Here is a 16994-nt window from a genome sequence, read left to right as displayed (position 1 = left end):
GTAACATCGCCATGCTTCTCCTCCAGTAGAAATTGGCCTTTTATTTATTTCTTATTATTTTTAAAAATATACTTTATTGATTTTTTTACAGAGAGGAAGAGAGAGGGATAGAGAGTTAGAAACATTGATGAGAGAGAATCATCTATCAGCTGCCTCTTGCACGCCCCCTACTGGGGATGTGCCCGCAACCAAGGTACATGCCCCTGACTGGAATTGAACCTGGGACCTTTTAGTCTGCAGGCCGACACTCTATCCACCGAGCCAAACCGGTTTCAGTGAAATTGGCCTTTTAAAGGCCAGGCGCTGTACATGGGGCACAGCTCGGTGTCTGGCATATCGCAGGCACTTAACATCAATTTGCTAATAAGTCAAAGCCAACACTGGTTCTGTTCCTTTGCATTGGAGAAAGGAGAAGCAGCAATCAGGATAAAACGAAATCTGCATTTACGTAAGCTATATCCATCAAAGACTTGGGTTCCTCAAACCCAAGAGAAATAAAAGCTATGACGTTTTAAGATAGCCTTGGCACGTCCCAGTACCCTCTTGACCTGAAGTTAAAATGTATATTTTAGGCCCCTGGCAGGGTAGCCCAGTTGGTTCAAACGTTAGTCCGAATACATCAAGGTTGTGGGCTTGGTCTTCGGTCAGGGCACATACAAGAAGCAACTCATGAATGCATAAATAAGTGAAACCACAAATCAGTGCTTCTCTCTCTCCTCTCCTCTCTCTCAAAATCCATTTTTAAAAAAGTATACATTCGCTGAAAGACATATTGTCACAATTCTATAAAGTGCTCCAATCACACGTGAATCATATATTGTCCTGACTTTTTCCTCCTTGTCCAGGACCTGTGCCACTCTCATTGTGAAGAGTCTATCATCCACAAGAAGGTCATGACTATTATCAACTGCTTTATTAACTCCAGCGTCCCGCCAACTCTACAAATAGACATCCCGGTCGAGCAAGCCCAGAAGATTATCGAGCACAGGAAGGAGTTAGGACCGTATGTGTTTAGAGAGGCCCAGGTAAGCGAACGGGGGCATGTGGGGAAGCGTAGCTTTAAACAGACCCATGGTAGGTATTCTCATAGAGCTCTTGCATGATTCCTATCTGGCAAGGCTTCAATCAGCCCAACACTGCCATTTATCCTGGGCCATAAAAAAGAACCCTTTTTCATAGGCCACACAACGTAAGAAACTAGTCATCGACTCTTCTTGTTGATACTACACAACAAATAAAAGTACTAAACACTCCACTTAGATGTTGCAGGGTTCCCATTTTTTTCGGTTTCTAAACAAGCTAATTCCTCCTTCCTTTCCCACCGTTCCCATTTCCTCTTAAAATATCCGCTACCACAAAAATGCATGGCATATGTGCGTCCTGGGATTTGTGTATTTTTTAAAGATTGGAATATTCACATCGCTCATAAAACAAGCGAGAGGAGATTTAAGTACCCGGCCCACGTAAAGTACACAAGCTCATGAAAGGAAAAGTCGTGCCTGTTAACCTGCTCACATTACTTCTTCTTAAGATAAATAATAGAAAACAGCGATTTGATGAACATCATTTATTTGCATTTTGAAAAGCCTTTTACCGATGTTGTTCCTGAGAAATGATTAAGAAAAATAAATTGTAATAGAGGTAATAGGGAAGGCCATGTCATGACTTAAGTGATGGGAAACAGAGATTGGGGGTACGATTGCCCTTGAGCGTGGAAAGAGGCCATTACTCCTTCACGTGCATTTGCGAGCCAGCTGTGCTCCGAGTCCTCCGAGGGACCGAAAGTGGACTCCCAATCCAAATTATGCATTAAAATAGGCAAAAATACCAGGGCATGATTGAGGATGTGCTGGAGAGAGACAGAGAGGACGCGCTGCCAGAATCGCGGCGTCTGTGAACGAGGGGGTCTGAGAGATCACGCAGCCGGGCCTGGGCCCGCCGATAACCAGACCCCTAACCCCAAGCCTGGCCGCCCAGCTGCATCCGAGGCCTTGAACTTGGGGGTCGGGGGGAGCTGAGGCCTGGGGTTGCCCATGCCGCTGGCTTTGCGCAGTGTCCAGGGGAGTCCTCTCGTTTATGCCTTCTACCTGATTTCCTAAAATGAGTCCCAGGCCCGTAAGAGCATATTTATGTAGGGGCCATACCCCACCAAGTCTGTTATTGCTCCAGTGTTTCCTAAGGAAGCTCAGGGAATGGTCAGAGGCCTGGGCACCGTCTCCACGTTCCCCCCTTGCCTTCATTCCCTGCCTGCCAGATCTCCATTCCCCAAACCGTATCTCTGTCTCCTCATTATCTGCATTCTCCCTACTTCTCTCCAACGTCAGGCCACTGCTCAGCTGCACCTGCAGAGTGCGGGTATTATATGTTTTATATATATATAAATATAATATATATATATATATATATTATTCACAGTGCTGACCACAGGTCCCGCCTCCAGGCTCTCAGAATCCATTTAACTCGCCGCGGGCAGAGCCGTCTTGTTCAAAACGTCCATCTGGTCAGATCACTCCTCTGCCCTCAGTTACAGCTCCTCCCCATTGTCCTCAGGAGGGAGGCCATGTGCCTCCTCCATGTCCCCAACCACATCCCTCACCGCTCACCTCCCCATCTCCCTGGCACACGCGTGGCTCTGCAGGCGGCCTGCCTCTCTCCTTCCTGAGCTTCTGGCAGCATCCTCTTCCTCTCCGTGCGCTGTAGTGACATCTGGTACTTGTCCGGGTCAGAACACGTGTCACACAGAACTGAACGTGACCCTTCTGTGCCCGGCTTTCCCGTTAGACTGGAAGGTCGTTGGGGGCAGGGCCTGTTTCCCATTTTCCTTGAGGCCACAGAAGAGGCGCCCAGGAGCATGTTGGGACACGGGTTACCATGGGAATGAAGGCTGTGAGAAGAGAGCTATGGCAGCAGAAAGGAATAAGACCGAACTGGGAACAAGAGCAAAGAGGAGAGAAGGGCTAACTAGTACATTTGCCTGTTTTAGGATTGTTATCAGTGTAGCCTCTGCCTATCCCCACCCGCATCCCTCAGCCCTCAGCTGAAGTTCTGACTCATGCTAAAGCCATTGTCCATCTGCTGGCAGTGAGCAAAATAGCTCTTTTTTATTAAAAAAAAAAAAAAAAATTCTTAGCCACCATTTGGTTATCTTTTAAGGCTGGTAATTTTCATGAGTCACATGTAAGATCTTAACATCTTAATTACGACTGTTAGACATGGAGCAATTTGGCCCAGCCAGTGTGGCCCAGTGGTTGAGTGTCGCCCCATGAACCAGGAGGTCACCAGTTTGATTCCCTGTTTGGTCAGGGCACATGGCTGGGTCGCAGGCTCAATCCCCAGGAGGGGGCCTGAAAAAGGCAGCGATCAATGTTTCTCTCTCATGGATGTTTCCATCTCTTTATCCATCTCCCTTCCACTCGCTCTTAAAAACAAAACAAAAAAAAAAAAGAGCAATTTAAAAAAAATATATTTTATTGATTTTCACAGAGAGGAAGGGAGAGGGATAGAGAGCTAGAAACATCGATGAGAGAGACACATCAACCAGCTGCCTCCTGCACACTCCCCATCAGGGATGTGCCTGCAACCAATGTACATGCCCTTGACCAGAACCGAACCTGGGACCTTTCAGTCCACTGAGCCAAACCGGTTTCTGCAAAAAGAGCAATTTTATGTCTGCCTTTGAAAGTTCTGTTAAGTAGGTGACTTTTACCGGAAGGCCTTCTAGATGGAAATACATGTAGTTGAGAATGACTCAGGTTTTGGAGAGATCGCTGAAAAGTAGGGTCAATAGTTGGTAGGTAGAGAAGGGGTATTGAAGTTTAAGAAGTTCACAGGAGAGCTATCGCAGGCCCTGAACACTGGAGCAGGGGGTGACTGAATTAACTACATGGTAAGTAAATGAAAAAAAAACAAAAACAATTAAAGGCCTGCATTTTATCCACCAGAGTATCTCTAGCTTTTGTGTTCCCAATCCCCAGAGGCCACAGCATTCAGTGACAAAGTCGTCTTTTAAAAAGCGTAAGTAGTTTTAGAATCACTGAGAATATCCACGTACAGAAAAGAGGAGCCACGAAACATGACTAATTCGGGACGCTGCTGATGGCCGCCGCAGCTTTTACTCTCTGAAAAAGTCTCCTTTTCCTCCCAAGCGCTGGCCCCGAGCCTAATGGGATGGTTCATTTTCCTCCAGGGCATTAGGCGAAGGCCATTCCTAGCAGCAGCATGTTGGGCTTGATCTGATGTGGCAAGTCCTACCTTCTTGGAAGTAACGTCTGCCTCTGGAACTAATGGAAAAACTTGGCACGGGAGCCCGAGCAACCATTCTTATCTCTATAAATATCACAATTAATCACTTGCCGTGGAGTGTCCTCATAGAGAGCACTTGTCCAGGATACCACTCTGCTTTTTAAAACGTTACTTTTCTTGCTCTCACATAAAAGAGAGATTGTATCATGTAGAAGTTACTCAAGATTTATTCTTAGATCTGCAAGCTTTATTTAAGAGCTTTTCCAGAGGTGAACGGTATTTCCTTTCTCTAAAAAGAAAGAAAAGGGGAGAGGGGAGAGGAGACCCCCTTGATGGACTGAATATTTGGAATACTTGCATAAAACAGCAGAGTGTGTGGCAGATCCGCTAGTATATGCTTTAAAAGAAAACATAAATTTCTTATTTAAAAAAAAAAAAAAAAGACCTAATGGATTCTTTATTCATACAATCAATTGGTTAGGGAAACATAAAGAATAAAGTGACTTTTAAGTGTATTTTAAGATTTTTTTTTTTTTTTTAAAGAAAGACTTCTCGTTGGTAGTAAAAAAAACATTGATGATAAGCATGTGCGGAGCTAAACTATACCAAGATGTCTGGAGACAATAAGTTGGAGGAAACATGCTGTATATTAAAGATGCAATAGTTAATCCATTATTATGGTGAGTTAGAGTTTAAAATGGTACATTTGTATAACATTGTAACCCGAGACATACTTTGCTTTTTATACAGATGACAATTTTTGGAGTCCTGTTTAAATTTTGGCCTCAGTTTTGTGAGTTTAGAAAGAACCTAACTGATGAAAAAATTATGAGTGCTTTAGAGAGAAGAAAAGAATATATTAGGCAGAAAAAGAGATCGACGCTCATAGAAGAGGAAAGATTTGCGAAGGTGAGACAAGACTCATTTGGGGTTTAGTCAGACGTATAAAAGCCATTTGTAGAGACACGTGGGCCAGCAAAGTGACCGAAGACCAACTTTAGGGACCTTTAGGCCTTTAGTTGGAGGTTTCAGACTTGGTTTTGAATTCCTTAAAATTCATCTCCAGTGTCATCTTTTCTATGTGAAGGAAAACTATCTTTCCTTGATACTCTCCTGGGCAACTTAAGAACATACATCCACTGTAGACACACATAGGAACCTCTCTTGGGGAGCACGTTACATTGTCTTATGAGGAAGGTTTTGCATTTGTTGTCCTCACTGGACTGAGATTCTCAAGGATGTATCTGTCTTATTCATCTGTGTCTCATAAGCACTTACACCAGTGTCTAGCACACCCCCCGTTATTAACAATTGTTGACTAAATGAATGGGTGAATGAATGAACAAATATTATGTACTGAGGGCAGCCCTTTATTTTATTTTTAAAACATATTTCTTTATTGATTTCAGAGAGGAAGGGAGAGGGAGAGAGAGGTAGAAGCATCAGTGATGAGAGAGAAGCATAGATCGGCTGCCTTCTGTACACCCCCTACTGGGGATGGAGCCTGCCACCCAGGCATGTGCTTTTGGCTGGAATAAAACCTGGGACCCCTCAGCCCACAGGCTGACACTCTATCCACCAAACCAAACTGGCCAAGGCTGAGGGCAGCACTTTAGAATTACAATTACAGACTTCTACATTGATTGTGAAATTCGTAAATATGAATCACAAATTGTTCAGCCTGTTTATTTGTCAGTTAGTCTCTCCACTCATTCATCTAACCATCTTCCTTTCTATTTCTCTATTTGAATTGGTGAGGGAGAATTCCCAAATAATGTATTTTATCTTATTTATAAGCTTATGCCTATTCTCTCTCTCTCTCTCTCTCTCTCTCTCTCTCTCTCTCTCTCTCTCTCTCTCTCTCTCGTGAGCGCGCGCGCACACACACACACACACACACACACACACACTCTCCAATACACAAAATGGCTGCCCCCAATGTGGACACAAGATGGCCATTACAAGATGGCTTGCAGAGGAGAGCAATTAGGGGTGACCAGGCCTGCAGAGGAGGGCAGTTGGGGGGACCAGGCCAGCAGTTAGAGCAGTTAGGTAGAGCTGCTCTGTCTTCTGGAATTGGTAGAGTGGCCCTGGGTTAATAGGTGTCCTGTAGGGCCCAGTGGCTCATTCTCCCCAGTTGCCTGAGCTGGGCACTCTAGGTGTGCCCCTATGTGGGCTGTGTGCACAGTCTTGTATAGTTGAGCCTTGACTGCTATTGGCATCACTGGGAGAAATTGACCTCCAGGCCAATTAGCTGTGAGGACCAACTGCATCTACAGTGGGAGAGATACTGTGCGGAAAACACCCCCATGGAGCAGGACTTGCTGCAGTGGGGCTTTGGTGCTCACTGAGTCTACCCCTTGAGCGTGTCGCTTGTGGATGTGTAGAGTTTTAATCTGGTATCATCTGAAGTTGTCTATTGGGTGCACTGGCTCTAGGGCCTCCAGGGAGGTGCAAAGTCAGACACTGCCTGGGGCCACCTGGCAGGAGCTACAGAGAGATCAGAAGATTTGTATTGGGCTTGGAGGTGTCCAGTTGAGGCCCAACTATGAAGCAAGGCAGGCTGGTGCTGGTGCTGGGTCTTGGGCCTTTTGCTGATAGGTTTGGGGTTAGGAGGTGAGTACCGGCATTTACCTACACTGCCATTCTGGTTCTCATTTGCACGTATATTTTTAGTGGAGTAGGTCTACCACTCTGCTTTCGCTGTGCATGTGTCACTGTATATTTTACCAGCAAGACAGGAGAATACTGCTTTTCCCATTTAGTAATCTCCATTTAGTATTTAAGACTTAAAAATTTTTTTTCAATCTGATGATAAAAAAAATGTACTCATCATTAATAACGCACCTATTTACATTTTCCTAATTATTAGTAAGGTGGAGCAACTTTTTCACATGTTACCTGACTACTCAGATATTTTTATTAGTATTGCAATGAACCTTTAGATCAGTTTGAGGAGAACTGATATAATAAAAATAGTATGTTTTCCAATCCATGAACACAGATATCTCTACTTAGCTCTCTAATTTATCTCAGCAATGATTTGTACTTTTCAATGACTGAAGGGTCATGGTTTCAATTCCTGTCAAGGGCACATGCCTGGGTTGAGGCATAAGCAGAAGGCAACCAATCAATGTGTCTCTCTCACATAGATGTTTCTCTCTCTCTGTTTCCTCCCTCCCCCCTTCCACTTTCTCTAAAAATCAATGGGAAAATATTCTTGGGTGAAGAATAACAAAAAACAAACAAAACAAAAACAGCAACAACAAAATAAGAAAAAAAGGAAAGAAAAATCACAGCGACTTTAAATATTTTAAACTTTTAAATGGCAGAAATAAACAAGTTTAAAGACAAATTAGGAAAACATAGAATGTATGATGTAAGTTGTGAAAATAAACAATAGGAAAGATAAACACTCTTAATAGAAAAGTGGGCAAAGGGTAATAACAGCCAAAAACACACTGGCAAAGAAGAAAATCTCCAAGGGTTTGGAAAGAGGGCTACAAACTCGTGGGTATTGGAAAAGTGTAAAATGGTCCTTTGTTTCTGAAGGGCACTTTGACAACATGCATTGTTTAGAATGTCCATTGTTTTTAATCCAGCAAATACACCTTTAGGAGTTTATTCTATAGGAGAGAAGTGGGGAAATGCACCGCATTGTTTATAATAGTAAGAAGTTAAAAATGATCCCGGCCAGTGGTTCAGTGGTTGAACCAGGAGGTCACTATTCAATTCCTGGTCAGGGCACATGCCTGGGTTGTGGGCTCTATCCCCAGTGTGGGCATGGGGGACATACAGAAGGCAACAGATCAATGATTCTCTCTCATCATTGATGTTTCTATCTCTCTTTCCCTCTCCCTTCCTCTCTGAAATCAATAAAAATATATATTTTTTTAAAAAAGGACCTAAGTTTCTAATAGTGGGCGTTGATTATCTGTGGTACATCCCTTTACTATAATAGTGTTCACCAGTTGAAATGATAATATGGTTTACTTTTATTATTCAACAAATATCTGCATTCACCCATTAAGAATGATGATATAATTTTTTCATTTCACCATTCAACAAATATTTGAAGATATGTTCTGTGTTCTATAGTGTAGGCAGACTTGCTGAATAATACAAAGACTCTGCCCTTTAGTAAAATACCTATTTTACATTTATTCACATAGAAAAAATTTCCCAACATTTAAAAAAATATATATATATTTTATTGATTTTTCACAGAGAGGAAGGGAGAAAGATAGAGAGCTAGAAACGTCGATGACAGAGAAACATAGACCAGCTGCCTCTTGCACACCTCCTACCAGGGATGTGCCCGCAACCAACGTACATGCCCCTGACAGGAATCGAACCTTGGACCTTTCAGTCGGGAGACCGACGCTCTACCACTGAGCCAAACCGGTTTTGGCAATTTCCCAACATTTTTTACACAAAACATTTAAAAGGAGCACATATAGTGTGATTCCATTTACATGACATTTATGTAATAAAACATAAATATTAAAATTATGGATTAAATCTATGTATTTCCTTAGTGAGAAATTTGGATGGATATTAATGAAAATGTCTGTAGTGGTTTTTCTTGGATGTTAAAATTTGAGGGTGATTTTTTACAATCTACTTCATGATTTCTCTCATATTTATTTTTGGTATTTTTATATTAATATTAGAGGCCCGGTACATAAAAATTTGTGCACAGCAGGGGGTACCTCAGCTCAGCTGGCGCCCTCTCACAATCTGGGACTCCCTCAGGGGATGTCTGATTGCCGGTTTAGGCCCAATTGGGATAGGGCCTAGCCCGGCAGTCAGACATCCCTCTCGATATACAAGACCACTGGCTCCTAACTGCTCGCCAGCCTGCCTGATTGCCCCAACCACTGGCCCACCTGACTAATTGCCCCTAACTGCTTGCCTGCCTGCCTGATCACCCCTAACCACCTTGGCATCAGCCCCTGCCCCCCAGGGGCATCAGCCTCTGCCTCGGCCCCACTTCCATGGCTTCGTCCAGAAGGTGGTCCAGAAGGACGTCTGGAATGACGTCTGGAACAGTGGTCGGCAAACTGCAGCTCACGAGCCACATGTGGTTCTTTGGCCCCTTGAGTGTGGCTCTTCCACAAAATACCACAGCCTGGGCGAGTCTATTTTGAAGAAGTGGCATGAGAAGAAGTTTAAAAAATTGACTCTCAAAAGAAATTTCGATCGTTGTACTGTAGATATTTGGCTCTGTTGACTAATGAGTTTGCTGACCACTGGTCTGGAAGATCGTTCAGCTATCCGGTCTAATTAGCACATTACGCTTTTATTATTATAGATGAAAGCAATATTATTTTTAATATTTTTATATTAACATGAAAGAAAGTTAAAGAATATGTCACATTAGTGATATTGACTTGATGAAACCTCAGGTTGTGGTGCTCACCACACAATGTTTTTTCGCCTACTATTATGATTCCTTAACTGTACGTTTATATTAATTAATTACCCCTTTGGGGGAATAACATAATATAATTACAGGAAGGATTCAAACAACCTGAAAGTGTTCCAGGAATTACTCTGACTCCATCCGATTTGCTCAATGACCCATCTCTAATCCTGCACGCATATGGCCGACAGGTAAGCCAGAGAGACGCCCTGGGCATCACTTCTGCAGAGAACTTGGTGGTGGGAAGACATTTAGTCACTTTACAGTAGTAGAGGTGTGTTTGCTTGAAAATGAGGCAAAATTGTAATCCTAGAAGAGACGGGAAGAAAATTTCCCTTGAGCCCTCAGAGGACATTAAAATGCCAGCTTACTGAATAATATCTTTAAGGGAAATAATTTCTTGATACACGTGAAGATTTAAGAGGTAGAAATTGAAGTGACTATCTTATCAGAAAAGAGAGAATAGGGCAGCTACAGAAAAAAGTATATATATATATATATATATATATATATATATATATATATATATATTTATGTTAATATATTTTGGGTTAGGAAAGAAAAGATGAATGGCACATGCTTTGTCTCAATTTTTGAATTATTTGATGTGATCATAAAATTGGCCAGTACATGACCATCAACTAATACATATTTTCATGTATAACTTGTACATTAACATCACTTCCCTGAAATTTTATAAAGTTTATGTCCATTGTTAAGGATTTCTATTGAAAGTGATTGCATCTTAAATAATATTAGCTTGGTAATCAATCTTTTTGGTATTTAGGAATGTCAAGTAGGTTCAGCTACCCAGCTAAGATTACTGATAGGCCATGCAGCTTTTATTGAAAGAAGAGAAATGTCCAATTTTTTTTTGAACTATCTAAAAGTGCATGATTCCTAATAATGACATTTGGAAGTATATTTATTAGCAGATGACTAGTGTTAAATTTCAGGAACACAGAGTAAAAATAGAGGGGGGAATGTGGAATTAGAGATACCAGGCTTCTAATTTTTACTTTGACACTTGCAAGTCAGTATCACCTTGAAGCTTGAAAGAAATGGCTTAATCTCCTTTGAGGCTGTTCTCCTAGGTGTTAAAAAGAAAAAGAGGTGATGATGATGTTGATGATGATATTGTCATATATCTAAGATTAAAAAACTAAATGCTTTTGGAAACCAAAGGCATTTTTATAAATATAAACTAGAGGCGTGGTGCATGAATTCATGCATGGGTGGGGTCCGGTCAGCCTGCCCAGATGAGGGCTGATCAGGGGTGGGGCTGTCCGGGGGGAGTGGCCATGGCTGGCGGGGAAAGGGGGATGGGCCACAGGCAATTTGGGGAGCTGATCAGGGTCCCAGTTGGGCTGGTTGGCTGCCACACTGCATGTTATAGCAACCAGTCATTGCAGTCATTCCAGTTGTTTCATCGTTGTTCTGGTTCCTTGGCATATGTGTGTGTGTGTGTGTGTGTGTGTGTGTGTGTGTGTGTGTGTATTATTAATCTTTAATGTATACATGTTGAATTACACTAGGAATTGTTAAAATAATAACACACTGCCATTTAGTAAATGTGGGATGCTCTACACATGCATTTGTTTCAAATGAATTTTACAAATTGAAGAATTGTAATTAATCCAAAGGCAAAACTACCCCACAAAAAAAGTGGATCTTTCCTAAGCACATACGTTCATAATCAAATTGAATATATAAAGGTGACTGACTGGATAGCTGTCAAGAAATCTATGAAATTTTTGAGAAACTGCTTCACTGAGAAGTGAATCTTCCTTCTCACCTCCCCACCAGTCTCCAACCTGAGGCGAGGGAATTTAACATTTTAACTCAAGGCTATAGGAAAAAGTACCTTCTGTCTATCAAAATATTCTTATTAAAATGGTATAAGGTAGACTGATAACAGTTTGTGGTGACCAGTTGAAAGGTTAAATGGTTACATTCCACTTGTGAAATTTTATATAATAATAAATTTGTGGCATGCACATTTTATCATATGTGTTATGCTGCAATAAGACGTTCAAATGAAGGGGCTGGTATAAGTTGTCTTACCTTCAGTTTATTCTCTGGGGAAAATACTTCTAAAATTCTCTCTGAAAATCATTTTTCTAGCCAACCTGGTGCTACTCAAAGTACATAGAAGCCTTAGAACAGGAAAGGATTCTTCTTAAAGTTCAAGAAGAAGTAGAAAAGAAGTTGTTCACAGGTAATTTTTGCTTACACGTTGTTTGTTATCTTCCATCACAGGTTGCTTTTAGAGGGCTTTGCTGATGGTTGCTTCACCGTGTTCCTTGTTTCTCTTATTTTTGTGCAGGTGCACTATCTCTTACAAATATCAAGCCGAATGCTTCAAGTCTCTCTTTGAGAAGGACCCTTTCTTCCCAAAGCACCCAGAGTGAGTTTCCAGTGATAGTCTATGAGGAGGTCTTCAGTTCTTCCTTCCTTCTCTCCAGAGCTCTGCCTCTGTCCTGGCCTTGCAGAATATAGAGGGTGATGGGATGGGGACTGGCTCCCTCCAACTCACCAGACCCTGAAAATTGGGAGAATTTCTGTGTGTGTGTGTGTGTGTGTGTGTGTGTGTGTGTCCTCTCTCTCTCCCTCTCTCTCTCTTCCCCTCCTCCCGCTGAGGATAAAAGACATATCTAACACTTCATTCCATTTCCAGAGTGACAGTACGCCTGTGAGTGTATACCCTGGTGCTGATAGTGCAAGGTAAGTCATAGACTGAAAGTTGATCAGTCGTATCCATGTGCCTCTAACATACATACTCATGTGCTTTCATGGCTATATATATGTACACACAAAAAATACATGCACACATGCACACATATGCACATCAAACATATATACACACCAAATAAACACATGCATACCACACACACATCACTAACCAATTTATGGGTAGGAGCACTATGCCTCCCTTCTGAATGTCTGAAGGAAAAGGACTTTGATTGGATACGAATGTTAGAGTTTAACGATGCCCCTATAAAGTAGTATGGTGGTATAATGTAATATACATGTAACCCATTGCCCCAATACTTGAAGAACCAGTAAAAGTACCCTTTCTTGTACCTTCTATCTTGCAGATGGCCTTTTTATTTCTCAAAATCCTTAGTTTCCTGATTCTTAGGAGGGTTTGATGAGCAGATCTTGATGTTCTGAGCTTGCTCATCTTTTTCCTCTTCTGGTTTATCCTAGCCACCACCCCTCTCTCAGTTCCCCTCTCCATAGGCCAACCTCGCACATAGAATATGCTGACACATGTTAATTTTTTTTTAATCCTTATCACAACTGTATGTTAGGTTTCTTGGTTTGTTTTGGATTTATATTTTCTATAGCTACTTAACGTTTTCAACCATTTATTTTTCTTTTGCAGGAATTCTTTAAGCCCAATTTAACTGACATGGAAGCTCAAGTGACTTTTTGATGGTCTTCATTAGAGCAAGCCTTCCATCTAAATAAAGTTTGGCTTGTTTTACTCCCACCATTTTAAGATGACAGCTATTCTGTACACATGACACGCAGACTGTAAAAATTGATAAAAACGTATTTAGAATAAAGCTACTATCGAGGTTAGAAAATCAAAACGTTTTGTTTATCACAGATCTTAAGAATGCATCATGCTCCTCACGTGATTTTTCCACAAAAATGACTATATTTGATGAGCAGATACATTCAGCAGGCGATTAGGGGACTAATCTTCCTATCCTAGCAATACATTGGCCCAAAACATAAAAGGGAAGAAGAGCCTTCCCCAGCCCATCCCTATCCCCAATGCTAAAGGAAGCATATATTAAAACAGTGGTTCTCAGGCTTTAGTGTGCATAAGACTCCCTGGTGACATCTGCTAGCAACTCAGGATCCTGGGCTCGCCCTCCGAGTCTGATTCAGCTGTTCTTTGGCGGGACCAGGAACGTCCCTCTTTCATAGAGAGCCTCTGTGATTCTGACTCAGGCGGTCCACAGGCCACTCTTGGTGATCACTGGTAGCAAGAGAAGAGCCTTAAAGGGGAAAAGCCCTCTTACTGACCGGAGTTACACTCGTAGCAGAGAAAACCCGGTCCCACACTCTTGTCTCTCCTAGAGGGAAAGGGGACTGTGTCAGACCTGACCCAGAAGGATGTGCCTGCACCATCTCTAGGCTTCCGGACTCAGAAGCTCCAAGGTCTAGGGCCTGGGTTGCAGGATTGCAAGCATCAGATTCCACTCTAATAGAGTTCCAGAAAGCATTTTCACAGTGGGAACTGCCATTCCTGATTCTCTAAAGCGTTAGGCGTTTTAACGAGGGAAAGCGCCATCTTTTTTTCTAAAACAGTGGTTTTTTTTAAGAGAATTAGAACTCTGTAGTTTCCTAGAGTTTGCTCTAACACTACCCCACCACCCAGTAGAGGCTGAGGAGTTGTCTGTTTTCCATTTGCTACTCTTCTTCTTCTTCTTCTTCTTCTTCTTCTTCTTCTTCTTCTTCTTCTTCTTCTTTCTTCTTTCTTCTTTCTTCTTTCTTCTTTCTTCTTCTTTCTTCTTTCTTCTTTCTTCTTTCTTCTTTCTTCTTTCTTCTTTCTTCTGTATTCCATTCTTTTTCTGCCTTTGTTTTGTTTTGAGTAATTCATGTGATTATGTTTTCTCTCCTCTCTTCAGCATATCAATTATACTTCTTTTTAAAGTGTTCTTACTAGTTTGCATAGAGTTTACAATATACTTTTACAGCTAATAAAAGTCAACGTTCAAGTAATACTCTACTGCTTCATGGGTCGTGCAAGTACCTTATAATAGAGTATATCTAAGCCCTCCCTCCTGTCCCTTATCACATTGTTGTCAATTCACTCTATTTATCCATAAGCTATAATCACTGAGTGCATTATTGATATTATTGTTTTGAACAAACTATTTTCTGTTAGGTCAATTAAGAAGAAAAATAAAAAATTATTTTACCTCCATTTATTCCCCTCCACCCCCCAACCCTTTTTTTATTTTTATTTTTATTGCTTTTCCCTTTTTATATAGATCTGAGTTTCTTACCTGGATCATTTTCCTTCTCTCTAAGGAACTTTTAACATTTCTTGCAAGGCATGTCTAATAAGGACTCAGACCCAAGGTGGTCAGCATGACACATTGATTCAGTTTTTGTTTGCCTTCAAAAGTGTAGAGTTCTCCTTCTCATTGAAGGGAAATTTCACCAGACATAGAATTCTACATTAGTGGGATTTTTTCCTTCAACATTTCAAATATTTCACTCCACTCTTTTTTTACTTGCACGGTTTCTGAAGAAAGGTCAAACATAATTTTTATCTGCTGGCTTCTTTCAATCTTCTTGGTCTTTGGGTATCTGCAATTCAAACATGGCATGTGTAGGTGTAGAGTTTTTTGGAATATATCCTGCTTGTGTTATATGACCTTCTTGTATCTGTGGTTTGGCGTCTGTCATTAATTTTGGAAAATTCTCAAATCATTATTACTTCAATTATTTCTACTGTTCCTTTCTCTTTGTTCTTTCTTCCCACAGTGCTTCCATATTCTGTTAAGTCCTTTGCAGTTTTTTCCTTTTAGCATTTCAGTTTTGGAATTTTCTATTCACTTCTTTTCAAGCACACCAATTCTTTCCTCATGTCTGTCTGGTCTATTGATAAGCCCATCAAAGGCACTCTTCATTTCTATTGCAGTGTTTTATATTTCTAGCATTTCCTTTTTATTGTTTCTTAGGATTTCCATCTCTCTGCTGACATTACCCTTCTACTCTTACCTGTTGTCCATTTTATGAAATCTTTTAACATATTAATCATAGTCATTTTAATTTTCTGGTCTAATAATAGCAAAATCTCTGCCATATCTGAATATAATTCTGATGCTTGCTTTGTCTCTTCAGACTGTGTATTTTGTTTATTCAATGTATGTATGTATGTATGTATGTATGTATGTATGTATGTATTGGTTAACCTCATCTGAGGTTGTTTTCTTTTATTATTGATTTTTAGAGAGTGGAAAGGAGAGGGAGAGATAGAGAGAAATATCGATGTAAGAGAGACATATCGGTTGGTTGTCTCCCAGGCCTTCACCACTCTATTGTCTAAGTCCAAGGGCTATATGCATATAAGTTCCCTGGTTAATTACTCCCCACCCAAACCTCCACCCCTGCCTTCCTTCTGAAATTTGTCAGGCTGTTCCAAAATAAAAAATATATATATTAAAAAAAAAATAGTTTCCCTTGAGGACAGGCCTTGTTAGGAAGAACAGAGAATTCTGGGTGTATTCCAGAATAGTTAATTCACCCCTCCCCTCACCAGAAGCAGGAAGGGATTCTTCTCTGACCCCACAGTGAAATCCTGGTGGAGCTCCTAGAAGTCAAACTCAAGAATGTGCTCACCTACTCTCCAGACAGACCACCTCATTGGAGATTTTAGCTCTCAAGCTGGTCTACACTGAGCCTGGAGCAGTTTGTTCGTTACAGTTCAGATGTTCCTGCCAGCCTGGCTTCTGCGGCAGGCTTCCCCTCCCAAGAAGCTGTGATTCTCCCTCTCTGTCTGCCTGTCTGTCCAGTGTTAGGGGCAGCAGTTTGCCCTGTTACCACAATTCTTTCAAGAACCCAAGAAGAGTTGTGGCCCTGAAATTTATTGTAATACCAGTATTTTAAAGTTTTCAGTAACCAGTTTTATTCCTAAGATAAAAATCAAGTAAATTTATTAATTTAATATATATATTGTGTGTTATATATAAAATGGATGGCAATTTTTATATTGTTAAGTATTTACCCGTTCACTTTTGGCCTACCCTCAAAGCATCCCACTGCATGTGGTCTGGACTCGATTTTTGCCACAGAGACAAAAATCCTTAAGTTAGTGTGCTCAGGAAGTATCGTCTTCACCTCTCCCAGCGCCTCTCCTCCTCCTCCTCCTCCCACCCCACAATGAATCTGCCTCATTCTGGATGCTTACCACCTTGGATCTGAGTCCTAATCAGTATCTCTCTCTCTCCTCCCTGGCCACCCTGGACAATGCTTTAACAAACTAAGCTACCCAGCCAGGTAGGCTAGTATTTTTAATCAAATCTGTTTTATCTTTTATGTACCTTCTTTTTAAGTTAAAAGTAACCTTTATGTACTAAACTCCTCCATTGATCATCAAAAGCTGAAAGTAGCTTAAATGTCTTTGGCTCATATGAGAAACATTTTCTTGATAGTGATTGCACTTACTCCATCTGAAGACTCTAAATGAATATTTACAAAAATACCAGTGTAACTTTTTTTTCGTACTATCCCTATTTTTAAGACTTGTCAGCAGACAAGAAGAATGGTGCTAATAGACTGCGAATCTAATTGGAAAAAG

At 41.2% G+C, this 16994-nt stretch overlaps 1 protein-coding gene across 1 annotated transcript in view; it reads left to right on the top strand.

The window, feature by feature from the left end:
• RGS22 (regulator of G protein signaling 22) overlaps positions 1-13159 on the top strand; it is a 90888-nt gene extending 77729 nt beyond the window's left edge. The window contains exons 22-28 of the mRNA XM_084864543.1: positions 846-1025; positions 4993-5151; positions 9760-9858; positions 11792-11885; positions 11994-12074; positions 12345-12391; positions 13056-13159. Coding sequence (XP_084720669.1) covers positions 846-1025; positions 4993-5151; positions 9760-9858; positions 11792-11885; positions 11994-12074; positions 12345-12349 — 618 coding nt within the window. The 3' untranslated portion in view covers positions 12350-12391; positions 13056-13159. The remainder of the gene's footprint in view (positions 1-845; positions 1026-4992; positions 5152-9759; positions 9859-11791; positions 11886-11993; positions 12075-12344; positions 12392-13055) is intronic.
• The last annotated feature ends 3835 nt before the right edge of the window (positions 13160-16994 follow it).

The sequence above is a fragment of the Pipistrellus hanaki genome (assembly GCF_964339955.1).
Source record: "Pipistrellus hanaki genome assembly, chromosome: 17".
NCBI classification, from domain to species: Eukaryota; Metazoa; Chordata; class Mammalia; order Chiroptera; family Vespertilionidae; genus Pipistrellus; species Pipistrellus hanaki.
This window is presented reverse-complemented; position numbering and strand designations above follow the sequence as displayed.